General features: G+C 41.6%; 1 protein-coding gene across 2 annotated transcripts in view; it reads right to left on the bottom strand.

Annotated features, from left to right (window-relative positions):
* Positions 1-236: 236 nt before the first annotated feature.
* Positions 237-14483, bottom strand: part of ndst3 (N-deacetylase/N-sulfotransferase (heparan glucosaminyl) 3) — a 42096-nt gene continuing 27849 nt past the window's right edge. The window contains exons 7-15 of one of the 2 annotated variants that reach the window (XM_020100506.2): positions 11354-11536; positions 10775-10871; positions 8916-9039; positions 8212-8386; positions 7659-7829; positions 6569-6678; positions 2974-3076; positions 1937-2047; positions 237-1353 (exon numbers count right to left, since the gene is read on the bottom strand). In XM_020100506.2, the coding sequence (XP_019956065.1) occupies positions 1324-1353; positions 1937-2047; positions 2974-3076; positions 6569-6678; positions 7659-7829; positions 8212-8386; positions 8916-9039; positions 10775-10871; positions 11354-11536 (1104 nt within the window). In that variant the 3' untranslated portion in view covers positions 237-1323. Of the gene's footprint in view, positions 1359-1936; positions 2048-2973; positions 3077-6568; positions 6679-7658; positions 7830-8211; positions 8387-8915; positions 9040-10774; positions 10872-11353; positions 11537-14483 lie in introns of both variants that reach the window. The other variant, XM_020100507.2, reaches the window with a different exon arrangement.

Raw genomic sequence — 14483 nt, forward strand, 5'->3', positions numbered from 1 at the left:
ATAGGACAGACAATTGTAACGCCTTCGATCTTTGGCTGTCGCCGGTGGAGAGGCATAAACACAGGAATCTTGACTATCCTTGTTGTTTGAGTGAAACGTTATTGTACAGGTTATTTAAATCTGATGTTATACCTGACAGGCACCAAAATATATTTAACAGCAAATTGTCACATTTGAGTGTACATGTACAGCATGTTCATGTGTGCTGGCTTGTTCATAAAAAAAGACAGTGTCAGTCATGTTCATTTCTTTAATTTTGGTTTCTGTGTTTGACATTTAGGGAGTTTTTTTGCATTCAAATTGAAGCTAAACAATGTAGGCCACTGGTTTTAAAAAAGGAAACAGAAGGAGGTTGAGACTTAGATGAGACACTGACAGAACATAAGCAGTTACAGTAGCTGCTTAAAAGAGTCTTGGAATTAAGTGCCACATCCATGAGGCTCAGTTTGGTCAAGTTTTATCCCACAAACTCACGGCTGCTCAGTCCTCAGCGCTGAAATCAGCAGCACTCATGCTTTGCTAAATGGACACAGCATTCTTCTGCTTTGCTTGTCACAGGAAGATAATGAGCAGGCAATGCAACTTGGTTCAGATAATCATTTCCAGTCAACACTTTCCAGTCTGAGGGTGAACGAGATTACCAGATTTACGAGAAACTAGCTTCACTTAAAAAAAAACAAAAAACCTATGAGAACCTATCATGGGAAGTAACAGCCTGTCACTCACCCTGAGTCTATGCACATTCTCTCTCAATGTGACAAAAAAACCTTTAAAAAATAAAACCACATAGGATGCATTTGTTTGTCTCGGAGGAACGTCATCTCTATGGGAACCACACACACAGCTGACCAGCGCTGTTCTGGGATAATAAATTAAAGGTTAAAATAAAACGAAACAAACAAAAAAAAGAGACTAATTAATGTCACTGCAGGTCTGCACAGGAGTTCACCACAGTTCAGGGCAGGGTTTGGGCATCAAAGACTTCGAAGCCATATGCTCCTTTTCGCCTATAGTTCTCTTTGCCGTTACAATAAGGTTCTCCAATCCCGCTTTCTGTAGAGCTGTCTGAGTCACCTGAAACTGTCCATCCATCCATCCATCCATCCATCCATCCATCCATCCATCCATGCATCCATTCAAAAGTTCAGTTTCAGCACTTCCTCGACTTCGGCTCTCTCTCTCCTCCAGCAGCGTCACAGTCATGAGGAGAAACAAGTCACCCTGTCCTCGCCGTCACCTCAGGGTTCACTTAAAGGCCACAGACAGTGTGCATCTGAAGGTCAGCTGCTCCTGGTCGTTTCCCGGTCTTCGACCCTTTGACCTTTAACCCCGGCTCATGGACGCAAAGGTTATCTAACCTTAAGAAAGAGGTGGAGAGAGGGAGGGGATTGAGTGGGAATCACAGACGAGAGAGAAAAGAGAGAGAGGGAGGAAAGTAACTTTTGTTTACCATGACAACCATGAAAATGAAAGAAGAAAACCTGCTGTGAAAGGAATGGATGGACTCCCTCTGATTTAAAAACCTTCCTTACTCAGTTCATGACTGGGATTTAAAATATACTATGCCCCCGCCCCTGCTCCCTGTCTCCCCACCTTCACAGTGCCACCTCCACCTGAGGACCCTTTTACAGCTACTAAACCACACCCACAAGTTGGCAGGATTGGTGTTTAGGTTTGTGACATCACAAACCCTGAGCTTATTTCACTCAAATATATATTTTATCATATAAAAGGCACAAGGAGGATGTGTCAACATGTTAAAAAACTTAATTTTTAACAAGGAGGGACTTAAAGTTAACAAAAAACTGATTTAAGGGCCTTTAAGGGCCATGTTTTCATCATTCAGTCGACCAAATCCATCTGAGAAAATCATCTTGAGTAGATTTTAACATTTACATGCAGTGAGAGGAGTGTGATGGAGTTTAATGCTGCTGACCTTCTGCAGCTCCTCTCTTAGCCAGGAAGGAAGGGGCTGTCCGAGGCGATGCAGCAGCTTTGACAGGTCCACGTTGTGTTCCCTGTAATACCTGGAGAGAAATGCACGAGCCTGCAGAGAGAAGGAGGGAAGACAGGAGGGAGGAAGGGAGGGTAAGAGAGATGGAGAGAGGGGATAAAGGGAGAGAATAAAAGCGGAGCAGGGAAGTATCGAATGATGTATGGAAATAGGTCAGAAAGAAAAGAATAGCATGAACAGAGGAGAAAAAGAGGATAGAAGTGTAGCAAGTGGAAAGGAGGAAGGAGGAAAGTTTAAAATAGAAAATAAGAAAGACAACACGAGAGTAGAGGGAAAACAAGAAATAGAGAGAGATTAATTATATGTCACCGTTTTTAGTTTTGTTTATTTCTCCTTAATAGGGCCACTAAATACAGAGTGGTATGAAAAGAGAGGATGCATGATAACAATGATTTCTCTCCCTCCTGTGTGCATCCCTCATCTCCTATTCTCTCTCTCTCTCTCTCCCCCCCAGAGTTCTCGCCATGTCCTCCCTCGTCATCTGTCCTCCCCGTCTGTCCCCTTGTTGGAAACTCAAATACAGTTTAATTACAGTGAGGTGCAGCCGTGTGAGCGCATGCGGGAGGACAAATTGTAGATCTGTGCATTTGTCTCTGCGGGAGAGCAAATGAGTGTGTTGTTTGCAGGTCTGGTGTCTTCTCAACAGCCAGGGCAAAGAATTCTGGATCCGATTTTCTCCCTCTATTGTTGTTTCTCTGTCCTGATCCCCCACATCCTTTCTCTCACAGGCGTTCTGTCACTCCTGAGACCTAGTAATTAGGTTGTAACTTTCCGGCACGATCTGAATGGCTGACAGTTTCCACCGCTGTACTGACTCCTGTGGGAAATGTTGCCAGTGCGATGGAGGGGACATGAGCTGCCGCTGTCAGTCAGGTTGTCATGTTTCCTTTATTCAAAGCACACATCCATCTATTTTTCCGTGAGAATAAATCTGTTTTGATTAAAATGTAAAGGTTTACCTCAGGGTCCATCGCAGGGTACTTTCTCCCTTTGCTCTTCCCCAAACATTTTGTCTTTCCTCCCTCCAGGAGCTGGCACCAAAAGCCTTTCTGAGGGTCAAACCTGAGAGAAGAGAAAAGCAAAGACGACAGAGAGAGGAAGAACATGGACGTCAGCGCTGCCACATTGGACATGATATTCAGAAGTTAGTCTTGTTTTGGAAATTAGACCTGAAAAATTGAGCCGTCTTACTCTCACAAAGCAGACATAAATGTCACGACGCATTGAACACACTCACTGCCTGTCGCTTACTCTTTTACTGCCGGTGTCTCTCTGACATTCAAGCTGTCTTCATTCATCTATCCTCTATCGGTCTCCCTCTCCATGACCCTCCTCTCTGCTGTGCAGCATCTCTCTCTCTCTCTCTCTCGCTCTCTATGCAGACTCACAATGGCTGCCCAGGAGGATAGTTTCCTCCGCCAATGAGGTTATGTTTTCATTGTCTTTGTCTATCTGTCAGCAGGATCAGTCAAAAACTACTGAACTAGTTTCCATGAGGGGTGGTACATGACCCAAGGAAGAACCCATTACATTTCTGACCAGATCTGGATAAACCAGCAGATCCAGGGAATAGTTTTTCACTTTCTTTAACATGGCAAAATATTGTGTTAGCCTTAGTGGAGGTATGCGCTCTCCGAGTGCCATTGCAGTTTATTTTCGTGTTATAATCCACTGGTTGTTAGTTCTTGAGATGAGATTATAAAGAGATATACAATGGCTATAGTGTGTTTTCTTTACTCCAATCAATACAAATTCTATGCAAATCTATTTAATATGATAATTTCACTTATTGGTTTGAATTTATTGTGTGAAGACACATATAACTTGTTAACGTTGTTTCTTGAACTAACTAAAATGAACTAAAGAAATGAGGCTTCATATTCTTAACTTAACTAACTTGAGTACCTGAAACTTGGTTCCTTATACCAGTGGTTGCATATAAATTCATCCAATTGCATCTGTTTTTCCTTTATTAATTTTTCCACCCTGAGGAAGATCAGAAACACTATCACTGTGTTTTTTGTGTGTGACTATACTTCCGTCACATATTTATACACACATAGTTCCATTTTTATTTGATTTCATCTAGACATATACACAAATTTGAATACTATCAAATATGACATACTGTCATGACCAGTTAAGGAGAATGATCTTTAACATTCATATCACATAATTAGGTTCTGTAAAGAAGTCTAAATAATAAAAGACTATTGTATCCCAGCAGCATGTTATGTGGCAGACAGCCTGTTATGTACAAGGAGACGTTGGGAGACTTTCAAAGCCACTGTATATTATATATAATGTAAATTCAAGGGTACATGTTCCTCTACTGCATCTATAATGATTTTTTAAATACATTTCAGTTATATCTTTATATAAATATTATATATATATAAATATATATAAATATATGTGTGTGAATTATTCTTGTACTGTATTTATGCACCTTGCTTCTGCAGTAGGAGCAATGATATAAATTGCTATCAACTGTCATTTTGCAGAGTATTAGGGTTAATGTGTATGTGACTGAAAGATGCAAATATTGTTCTCTAGCTACACGTATCAGTGGGTGAATAAAATAAACGAGTTAAGTGGTTCTCCTTCAGTTTTTCTTTAACAGGACAAGAGGACAGAGGGAGAGGGGGAATTAAATAAATAGGCTCCAGTGTTGGGGATCTGTCAGGCTGCCACGATGTCAAAAGAATAAGAAGGAGAAAAGAAAGATTAGGCTTTAGTATAGCTCGTTCTCTACCCAAAACACACACACACACACAGCATGGTTATTATTCTGTCAAAATGCATCTCTTTACAATTTATTTGTATGCATGTAGGCTTGTGATTCAAGACAGAGGCACTGTGTCCCAATCTGAGCCACAAATTCTGATGTCCCTGTCTGGAGATTTGAGGGCTCGCAGACCGATTGCATTCTGATGAGTGGCGCTTGAGCAATAAACTGTTTACCATTGCGCCCAAACTTTAAGGTCCAAGCAGCATTTCTAATGGTGGATGAGTTGAAACCGCGTTAAACTGGTTTCTCTCCAGAGAATTTGGTTGACATGCATATAATAGGAATCCCTCCCAACAAATTCAGTAGAGTTCATATCTCTGCCAGGGCCCAACAGTCCTCCTGAATCTTAAATTCACTAAATCCAGATTTTTATTTGGATCTGCACCAAATTGTAAACACTCAGATATCATTCCCATGTCATTTTTCATCAAGATCAATAAATGATTCTCCGAATAATCAATAAAATAGTAAAAACGGTCTCCCAAGTGAAATAACAGATTCACGGAATTGCACACTGATCCGGATCAGCACCAAAATCCTGAGTTCTGAGTTCTTCCCTGACCCATACTGCATCCTTCTCCCAAGTCTCACCGTGATCTGTCCAGTAGTTTTTGTGTAAAGCTGTTCAACATATAAACAAACGCAAATAATAAAAAAATAACCTCCCTGCAGATGCAATAAAATCAAAACACTTTTCATCGCCTATATCTACGTCTCAGAATAAACATAGTGTAATTTAGATATTGATCTCAGATTCTATTGTGTTGATATTTATAAATTCTTAAAGTAAATTTAGTATATAAGTATACAAACAGGATATGTTGGTTCAAACATGGTTCACAATTAAACTGATTGTTTATCCTCTGCTCACTTGCCCTTTTTTTATTTACTGTGCAATACAGCAAATTATATGTTCAGTTTATAAATGTCACATTAATAATTTAATTTGGTTCCTGGCACTGGTGTCTTTGCTGTTTTATTTCTCCTGGATTGTCACTGTGCACAGTGCACTAACCTTTTCTAATTGTCAGACAGCTGCCTGAGACACAGGCAGGCAGGATATGTCAGTGAGACCACAGACCTGTTGGGATTTGATCCCAGACCAGCAGCTCAAGACGCTGACACTTCAAGTGAGCATCTCTTGACAAGAATCCAATTGATATAGCACTAAAACCAAATAAACGTCTTTGTTGCATAATACAAATATCATTCATGAACTCATGCATGACAAAATTATACAAACAAAGTAATTAGATGTTATTATTCTCAATGCATTTGGAAGTGGTGCCTGAAATGAGAGTGTGAGCCAAATGTGTGAGTTGAATTGATTAGTGGCAATCAGAATAGATAAAGACTTGTCAAGTCAGTCCTCATTAAAAGTAGCAGATTAAAAACAATTACTTTGCTAAAATTTCTGACACAATGCTTTGTTTTGTTTATTTGCCATTAGACTGAAGACTGTCTGCCTCCTATATTTGTGTGTGACAAATTTTAAATAAAATGATGCCTATTATCATGCCTATCTTACCATCGCTATGATGTCACTGTTTTTTTTTACTATTCACAGCACTACAGATAGGAGAGGAGGAAATGGCCAGTAGATGTCAGGCTTCACACAGATTTGGGTTGAGGTTCTTCCTACTGCTTGAATCAGTACAATTGTTCTTGCGCACAGTGCAGGGGAAAGGTGCCTTGGATTGAAGACGATACAGAACGAAAATGTTAGCGAGAGGGACAGAACGCAAACTGTGTGAGACACTTACGTAAGAGCCTGGGAGTAGTTGAAATGGGGAGAGACTCCGAGGAACTTCTGAACTTCGTCCATCACTGCAGCAGGGTCGGTTCTCAGCTGGTGACCATCTATGATCATCACCTACACACAGATATATTCATACTGTAACACTTCCTACTTTTAACCAGCGCATTACAACCTGTTCAGGTAGTGGGTAGAAATAAATCATACTACAAAAACAGAATCAGAGAAAATATGCTATTAACTCCTGCAGGCAGTGTGCAGGGAAATGTGGTTCTCATTTAAAAACTCAAATAAAGAAACTAAATACACTCAGTAACCACTTCATTAGGTACACCTGTACTATCTAACGCAATTCAACTCAACATAAATTCCATCAAATAGTGTTTTTAATGTGAATTTTTATGTGTATTGTGTAATTCAATGACAGCATAAGGTAATATTTAAAGCTGGTGTTGTACTGGACTACTATGCATTGAGAGGTGTTTTCAAATCTTTTTGTCATTTACATTCATTCATTCAACTATGACTTCAAGGGAGGGCTCAGTGGTACGGTGGGTATCACAGAAGTTTCCCGGTTTGAATCCTGCTTTGGCCAGGGTCTCTCTGTGTGGAGTTTGCTCTGAGTACTCCGTCTTCCTCTCGCAGTCCGAAGACATGCAGGCTGGAGTTAGGTTAATCTGTATGTCAGCCCTGTGATACGCTGTTGACCCCGCCTTTCACCCAATGTCAGCTGGGATTGGCTCCAGCTCCCCCCGCGACCCTCAAGAGGATAAACGATATAGATAATGGACGGACGGATGGATGGAGCTATGACCTCAGATTAAACCTATAATTCAAATCTATGACAACAAAAACGGAACATTGCAGGATCAAGACTTGAATTGGATTACATCCGACCACAGAGGTGAAGCTAATGAAGTGGCTACCATTCCTTCAGTTGTGTCCCTTATTGCAATAGATGTCAATAAATTCAGTTAATCTCCATAATCAACAACAAATCTCACCAAACCAACACAAGCTTTAGCAGTAAATATGTATGAAGCGTGACCTGTGCATGTGTTTGGTATCACATTGTCTACGTATGTGCCGGTGCATACCTGGTTAGCAGGGTAGTGTGTGAGCCATCTGTCTAGGTGCGTGGAGTAGAGACCGGGGATGAGGCAGCGGCTCTGTAGGGAGCGCAGCTCGGCCGGTGCTCCCGGTCTTGCACTGATGACATCATAGAAGGTGAAGCGCAGGGCGGCGTGGTCCTCATGGGCTCTTTGATGCTGGAGAGGTTAACAGATGCAGTCAGACGAGCTTCAAAGAACTCGTCTTGCTTGTACAAATTGCTCAGTCTCTTGAACATCAAGTAATATATTCACAGCCATTTATATTGTGGACAACGTGGTTGAGATTCATGTCGCGTGCGTTTTCATTTCAGGATTGTGTGACATTTACCACACTGAGATTTATACAGATAAAGTGGCCTCATCGACTCCACACTCAGAGAGAAACAGGACTACAAACACAATATTGGAAAATAACTCAATTCAAATCAATACAGAGATGAGGCGTGTCATCTGATGAATAAGGCATCTGTAGGGAGTTAAAAAAAAATACATGTGGGGCCACTGGTGTCTAATATATTCTGTGTGTTTGAGTGTGTACCTGATACCAGCTGTAGGCCCTGTCAGCAGGGTTGATGAGCAGGGTGATGATCTTGGCCTTGGGCAGCAGGGCAGCAGCTCGCCTCGGGGACTCCTCTGAGGGGAAATAGTTAGCGCTCTTCTCAAACAGAAAGTCCGTGCTAACATTAGAGGGCACGGGGAAAAACTCCATATACCTGCAGCAACAGACACACAGGAAATAAATATGAGTACAAACACGCACACTTATGATGCACATGCGACATCATTGCTGCAAACGCAAGTCATTAAATACTCCAACATTTTGTCCAAGGTCACACACAACATCGAAAGTCAGAAAGTTTGAGTGTTCTGCTTTGTGTTTAGACGTGAGCCCAAAATAAGCTTGATGATGTAATTTCAACTGTGTTTAATGACAAATTTTCAGAGTCAAGTCTTTTTTGGATGACTTCAGAGAAGGCACCAGCTGTGTCTCTGACAGTTAAGTAAGCCATTTATGGGTCAATCTAGGCAGCCATATGTCTGTTGGCTTCCATTCCCAGGCTGAAAAGATCATTTTAAAGATTTCGTTTCACTGTTTCAAACCTGCTTAATGCATCATTGACGACGCGTCTCCAAGACACGTGACGGCCAAATAAATAAATGTTGTTCACAATCTTTTATTCCACCTTTAGGTCAAAAATACAAAGAAAGAAAGTGTGTTTGTGTGTGTGTGTGCGTCTTCACCAGTCAATTCCTTTGTGGTAGTTGTTGGTGTTGAAGAACTGGACCTCCTCATAAGTCTTTGGACTGGGGAAGTTACTGGAGATGGAGGGATTCATGAGTAGGAAGAGATAAAGTGCTGTCGTTCCTGAAAGAAAGGGCATAATTCATAACCGGCTCGTTAATTCAGCTCAGCCTAGAGTAGTCTGTGTGTGTGTGTCAGTCATAGACGCAGCTTCCCTTTGCTGCACCAGATATATTTTTTCCCCCTATAAAGAATTAAAGCCCAAATGTGTCCAATGTTAATTTATGTCTCTCATATTTCCTTAAAGCATAAATTATATATGATTTCATATCCTATGTAATTGTTAGAAATAATAAGCCTGGCTCCACAGCCTGTATGCAGTGGTGGGAAGAGTAATGGAGTAATCTTTACTCCAGTAAAAGGAGCGTACGATTACTCAAATTTGCTAAAAATTACTTTTTAAGAAACAAACTTGTATTATTAGGGAGCTCATGTTTACAATGTATGACCTACATTTGTTCATCATAGACTAAATACACCAGCTTATCAACATGGACAAAATGAAGTTATAGAGGCATTATGGCAAATATAGCAATAATACTTCATTAAAGAGTAAAAATACAGTTCTGAAATAGTACCAATGTTTTTATTTTCAAATGATTGGGGTTAGGGTTGGATTAACTATAGTAGGGTTAGTTATTTTTTGACTTAGACGAAAAGCCAGCCCTCATTCAGAAGTGGTCTCTCCAACTATCTGTATTTTTTCATTGTGAGAGGCATTTTTCATAATTTCATAAATTGCTTTCTGAGAAAAAAAAAACATGGATCCTCACGGAAACAAATGTGACAACTCTAGGTGACTGATCCCTGAGTGTGTGCAATTTGGTGCAGATCCAAAAATCAGGTGAATTAAAATGTTTGTGAAGTGCTTTTCTAGTTATTGAAACATATTACATAATGTCTTAATACATACATTGCTTTGTAAACATCTAAATCTGACTTTCTACAGTATATACATTGCTTACTTATCTGACATTTGAAATGAAAACCTTGAGTCGGCCTCAGAAATAGCTCATTCTTGTCAGCACAGCTGTGCTAGGCAGCGCTGTCAAGGACCACGCAGGAAGTGTGAAGTGTGTGTGTGTGTGTGTGTGTGCTCCCACGTGCACGCAAAGATCACAGGCCTCAACCATCAAATGATTCAAAACCATTTGACACCAATCAGCACTGGGGCTTTGGTTGTGCCCTCTGATTCACCCTCAGCAGCTCTCTCTGTTGGCCCCACTCGCTCCATCGTACATTACTCCCATACGTCCTGTTACCCCCCCACCCCCAGCCTGTCTCCTATTAGCTTCAACAATCTGACATGCGAGGCACAACAATGAATACAATGAGAGACGTACTGATGGGCAGAGGTGTTTCTGTAATTGTTGTTGCGCTGCTAATTGATCACCTGGTTAATGAGCAGCATGACTGACCTACCTCACCTCTCACACCAAAACACCAGTAATAAGAATTCCTGGAATCACACTGAGGCAACACTCACATGCTGAGAGCAGATGAATAGATTCATAACTGTAATGATCTCCTCTTCTTTGTGCACCTCTGACAGAGATGGAGCAGGAAACAGAAAGAGGCAGAGGGTGGTTGCTCGGTACAGTATCTCCGTGCATCTAAAGCAGGTAGTATGTGGGTGGAAGAGAGGAGGTAAGAGCCTCCTCCTTTGTCTCCTCTGACAGGACCAAAGGAGCGAGAGCGAGGGGGGATTAAATGAATGGGCTCTGAAGTGGAGTATGCAGACACCTGGTTAAATAGAGGGAGTTTCTTTGTTGCATGTGTGTGTTTGTCTGCAGCTTACCTGTTTTCTGCGGTCCTATGACCATGAACTTGGGTAACCTGTCACAGGTTTTCTCTTTAGACCAGATGTCTTTGTGTCGTTTGTCATCACATGGGTTCTGTAGGATTAGAAGTTAAGAGTAATGACGTAAAGCAATGCATACAAAGATAAACGTGCACGTAGGATTCACCATATAGAATTAATGAATTCGTTCTTTTTAACTGTGTCATGCATTTCCCAGCCTGCATGTGACTACACCACAAAGTTGTATAAACCACCCTTAACAACTTTCATGATCAAATATTCATATCTTCATTGTGTACTGCAAAATTCATAAATCACCAAAAACAATCTTGTATATTATTCTGTTTTTTTGACAGAACTTTAGCAAACCAAAACACAATGAACTTCAAACCATTTTTTTATTATCGGTACACAAATATATTCTTGTCATTTCATGGAAAGTTAATTCTTTTTCTTCCACTCCACAGTCGGTTTTACAGTTTTTTTTACTGTCTGCATAAAAACAGTACCTATACTGCATAACAGAGCACAGACGCACAAGCCCATGCATGTGGGCAAATACCCACTCAAACACACCTGCCAGAGAGGGTTCCTTTGTTCTGGGAAAAGCTGGAAGTATTTGTGTGCCAGCTGCAAGGGCGGGAGCGTGTGGAGTTTCAGGTTTGTCCACGAGCGGAGAAAAGAGGCCAGGTGGACGAACGTGTAGAGACCCAGTCGATCGTTGCCGTAGTTAGACAGGTGGGTCATGAATATACTGATCTGAAGTGGGGGAAAAAACAGGTGGAGAGAGAAAAGGGAGAGAGAGGAAACATGCTTACTTATTATATTGTGCAAAATTGTGATTGTCAAAATCTCATTTCCCAAGTTCCAATGTTTGTGAAAAACTACGGCGGCAGAGTAAATCTAATTACTGCTGCAGTGCAAAGCAAACATCTTATTTCTCAGAGTGTGTGTGATGGTTTTTGAATCGCTAACAGAGCAGCGGTCCTCCGAGTATCAGCATTTGCTATCACTCACTTTTGTGATGTAAGATTGTACATCAACTTTGAGAGGGGAAAAGAAAATACAATTTCAAGTATAAAGAGGGAAGGAAAACTACTGAGATAATCTGAAACTGATGTATTCACCACTTCTAACAGATAAAAGTTGAGGAGGAGGGAGCACAATGCTCCTCGTATGCCAGTGGGAGATGGGAGAGATGCAGCTACACACAGCGGAGAGGGTTTCAGAGTGCAGCGGAGTGTGTTCATGATAGCTAATGTGTGTGAGGGAGACGGAGAGACTCAGAAGGAGTGAAGGAGCGTTGGTGTGTTGGTCCAGGCTATCTGTCCACGCCTCAGTGCTTTTATAGGCTGATCAAAGAGACAAGCTGAGATAGCTGACACACACACACACACACACACACACACACATACACGCTTCTTTTGTGATTGGAGGGAGCTCAGGAACGTGAAGTGTCTGGATGAAATGGTAACATCAGCCATTAAGATATAAATTATTTGGTGTATGTCTGTGTAGGTGCCTGTGTATATTTGGGCGAACGCCTGTGAATGTGAACACACACACACGCTGGGTATTTCCTGGTGACAGAGGACTGTCGCTGCTCCTCTTTAATGCTGAAGGTTGCCGTAGATACAAAGCGACACAGTGTCAGGGTTTGATGGATCAGCGTCCGGCCGACCTGTAAAGCTGTTCAGAATATTGATCGCCCCTGAATACTGATGGGAGGATGTGTGCGTGTGTGCATGTCTGTGGGTTTGTGTGTTACACTCTGTGGGAGGGAAAAAGAGGAACAGACTTCTGTGAGGCTACTGAAGTGTGTGTGTGTGTGTGTGTGTGTGTGTGTGTGTGTGTGTGTGTGTGTGTCTCTGTGACAAAGAAAGCAAATGAGAAAGAGGAGAGAGGAGCAGGAGTATGCATGTCACAGTGATTTTTTACGTGAACGTGAGCGTCTGCTCATGTCAGCGTGATTGTTTATGCGCTTGTGCGTTTGTGCGTGCCAGAGCAAATTTGCGCATCTGCCACAGCCTCCTTATCTTGTTCTCAGTCTAAGCAAACCGGCAGCACGCCATCCAGCCTCGCCTGCTTCATATCAATCTGGCTGATGTTAGAGCAACAATGTGGAACCACTGTCAAGGCATCAACCCGGCACTCAGACGCCCGCCAGTTTACAGCAGTTTGCTTGCTCCTCTTGTCCAATGAGTCAAGTGTCAAAAACGCCTTCTTTCAAGCATGAATTGAGCACCACTCAAAGCTCTTGTAGTGAAGTACAGTGAATGCCAGTGAGTGTGACCTGAGTAAATAAAATGCTACAAGCAATTTCGTATCAATTTCCAAGTGTCCCAGTGTTTTAAAGCAGGCGACTGATTAATCAGCTGGCCGATAACAAACACCCGATATGAGCTTTTCCCAGAAAAGGGCAGAAAATTTCTCTCCTGACCCAACTAAGCCCGAGAGAAAAACTAGATTAGAGGCTTTTAAATAAAAATGTGAGGAGACAGGGTAATTGCTACTGTACATATATGTGTGTGTGTGTTTAACTGAGATGAATGACAGAGCAAAAGACACAGGGGGGGAGTAAAAGAGGATCAGAGTGTTATTGAACATGGAAACATTCATTATGGAGCTATAGCACTGGCTGCCAAATGAAACAAAGGCAGACTTGAAGATGATTTGTGCTTGTAATTGGAGGAGTGCAAAAAAAAAGCACAGACGGGTTTAACAAAGGGAAAAGACCGGGAGAGGAACCTTGGCAGGTGAATCTGAATTACAAAAAAACAAAAAGAGCCACTTGTGAGACTGTTAATCTCCAGACACTGTGCAAGCCCCAAACCCTTTGATGGAGGGACTCAGTGTGGCTAAGAATTCAATTAAGTGAACCATGTAAACCTTTTCTCAGCATCTAGCGCCACGTCTCATTTCCTGAATATTGGATTGCTCTGAGTGCCCTATGTGCCTTTAATAAAGAATATTGCACTAATAATTTAACACCACATTTGGGCTCAAGTCCAAGCTTGGAGCTGGCCTGACAGAGAAGTATAGACATAGGAGAAATCAAGCCCAACCCCACAGCCTTCCTCTTTAAATCTTTGTCCCTTGTCTTTTTCCTCTTATTGCACCAATGCAGCTTCATTTCCTCCTTCTTCTCTCTTCCTTTTAATGACTTGCTCTCAATCACTCTTCTTCTAAAAGGCACGACGTTTTTTCCCCCCTCCTCTCTCCGATCTCATATTGACCTAGATGTGCTGATGAAGCATGTCAGTCCAGCAGTGGAGTGATGTTCTAAAAATCCATAGACACAGACACACACACACACACACACACACAGACACACACACACACACACACACACACACACACACACACACACACACAGATGCCATGTCTTAGAAGATTAGTTTGTGACATGTTCCAATCCTCCCTAACATGATTGCATTTTTTAAAAGAAATGACTTGTTTTACTGTCCTTTGGTTGCAGATGTATTTTCCCCAATTTTCTTTCCTTCAATCTGTCTATCCATCAGTCTATTCAATTTCAATTCAATTACATTCGATTTGTATAGCACCACATCACACCACACATTATCTAAAGGTCAAGACCTTACAAAATAGTACAAAATAATATAGAGAAACACAACCGTTCTCACAATGAGGTGACTCTTCTACATCCCTCCATTCACCCAACACATCCTAGAATTTCATCACT

The sequence above is a fragment of the Paralichthys olivaceus genome, chromosome 8, assembly GCF_024713975.1.
Source record: "Paralichthys olivaceus isolate ysfri-2021 chromosome 8, ASM2471397v2, whole genome shotgun sequence".
Classification (NCBI taxonomy): domain Eukaryota; kingdom Metazoa; phylum Chordata; class Actinopteri; order Pleuronectiformes; family Paralichthyidae; genus Paralichthys; species Paralichthys olivaceus.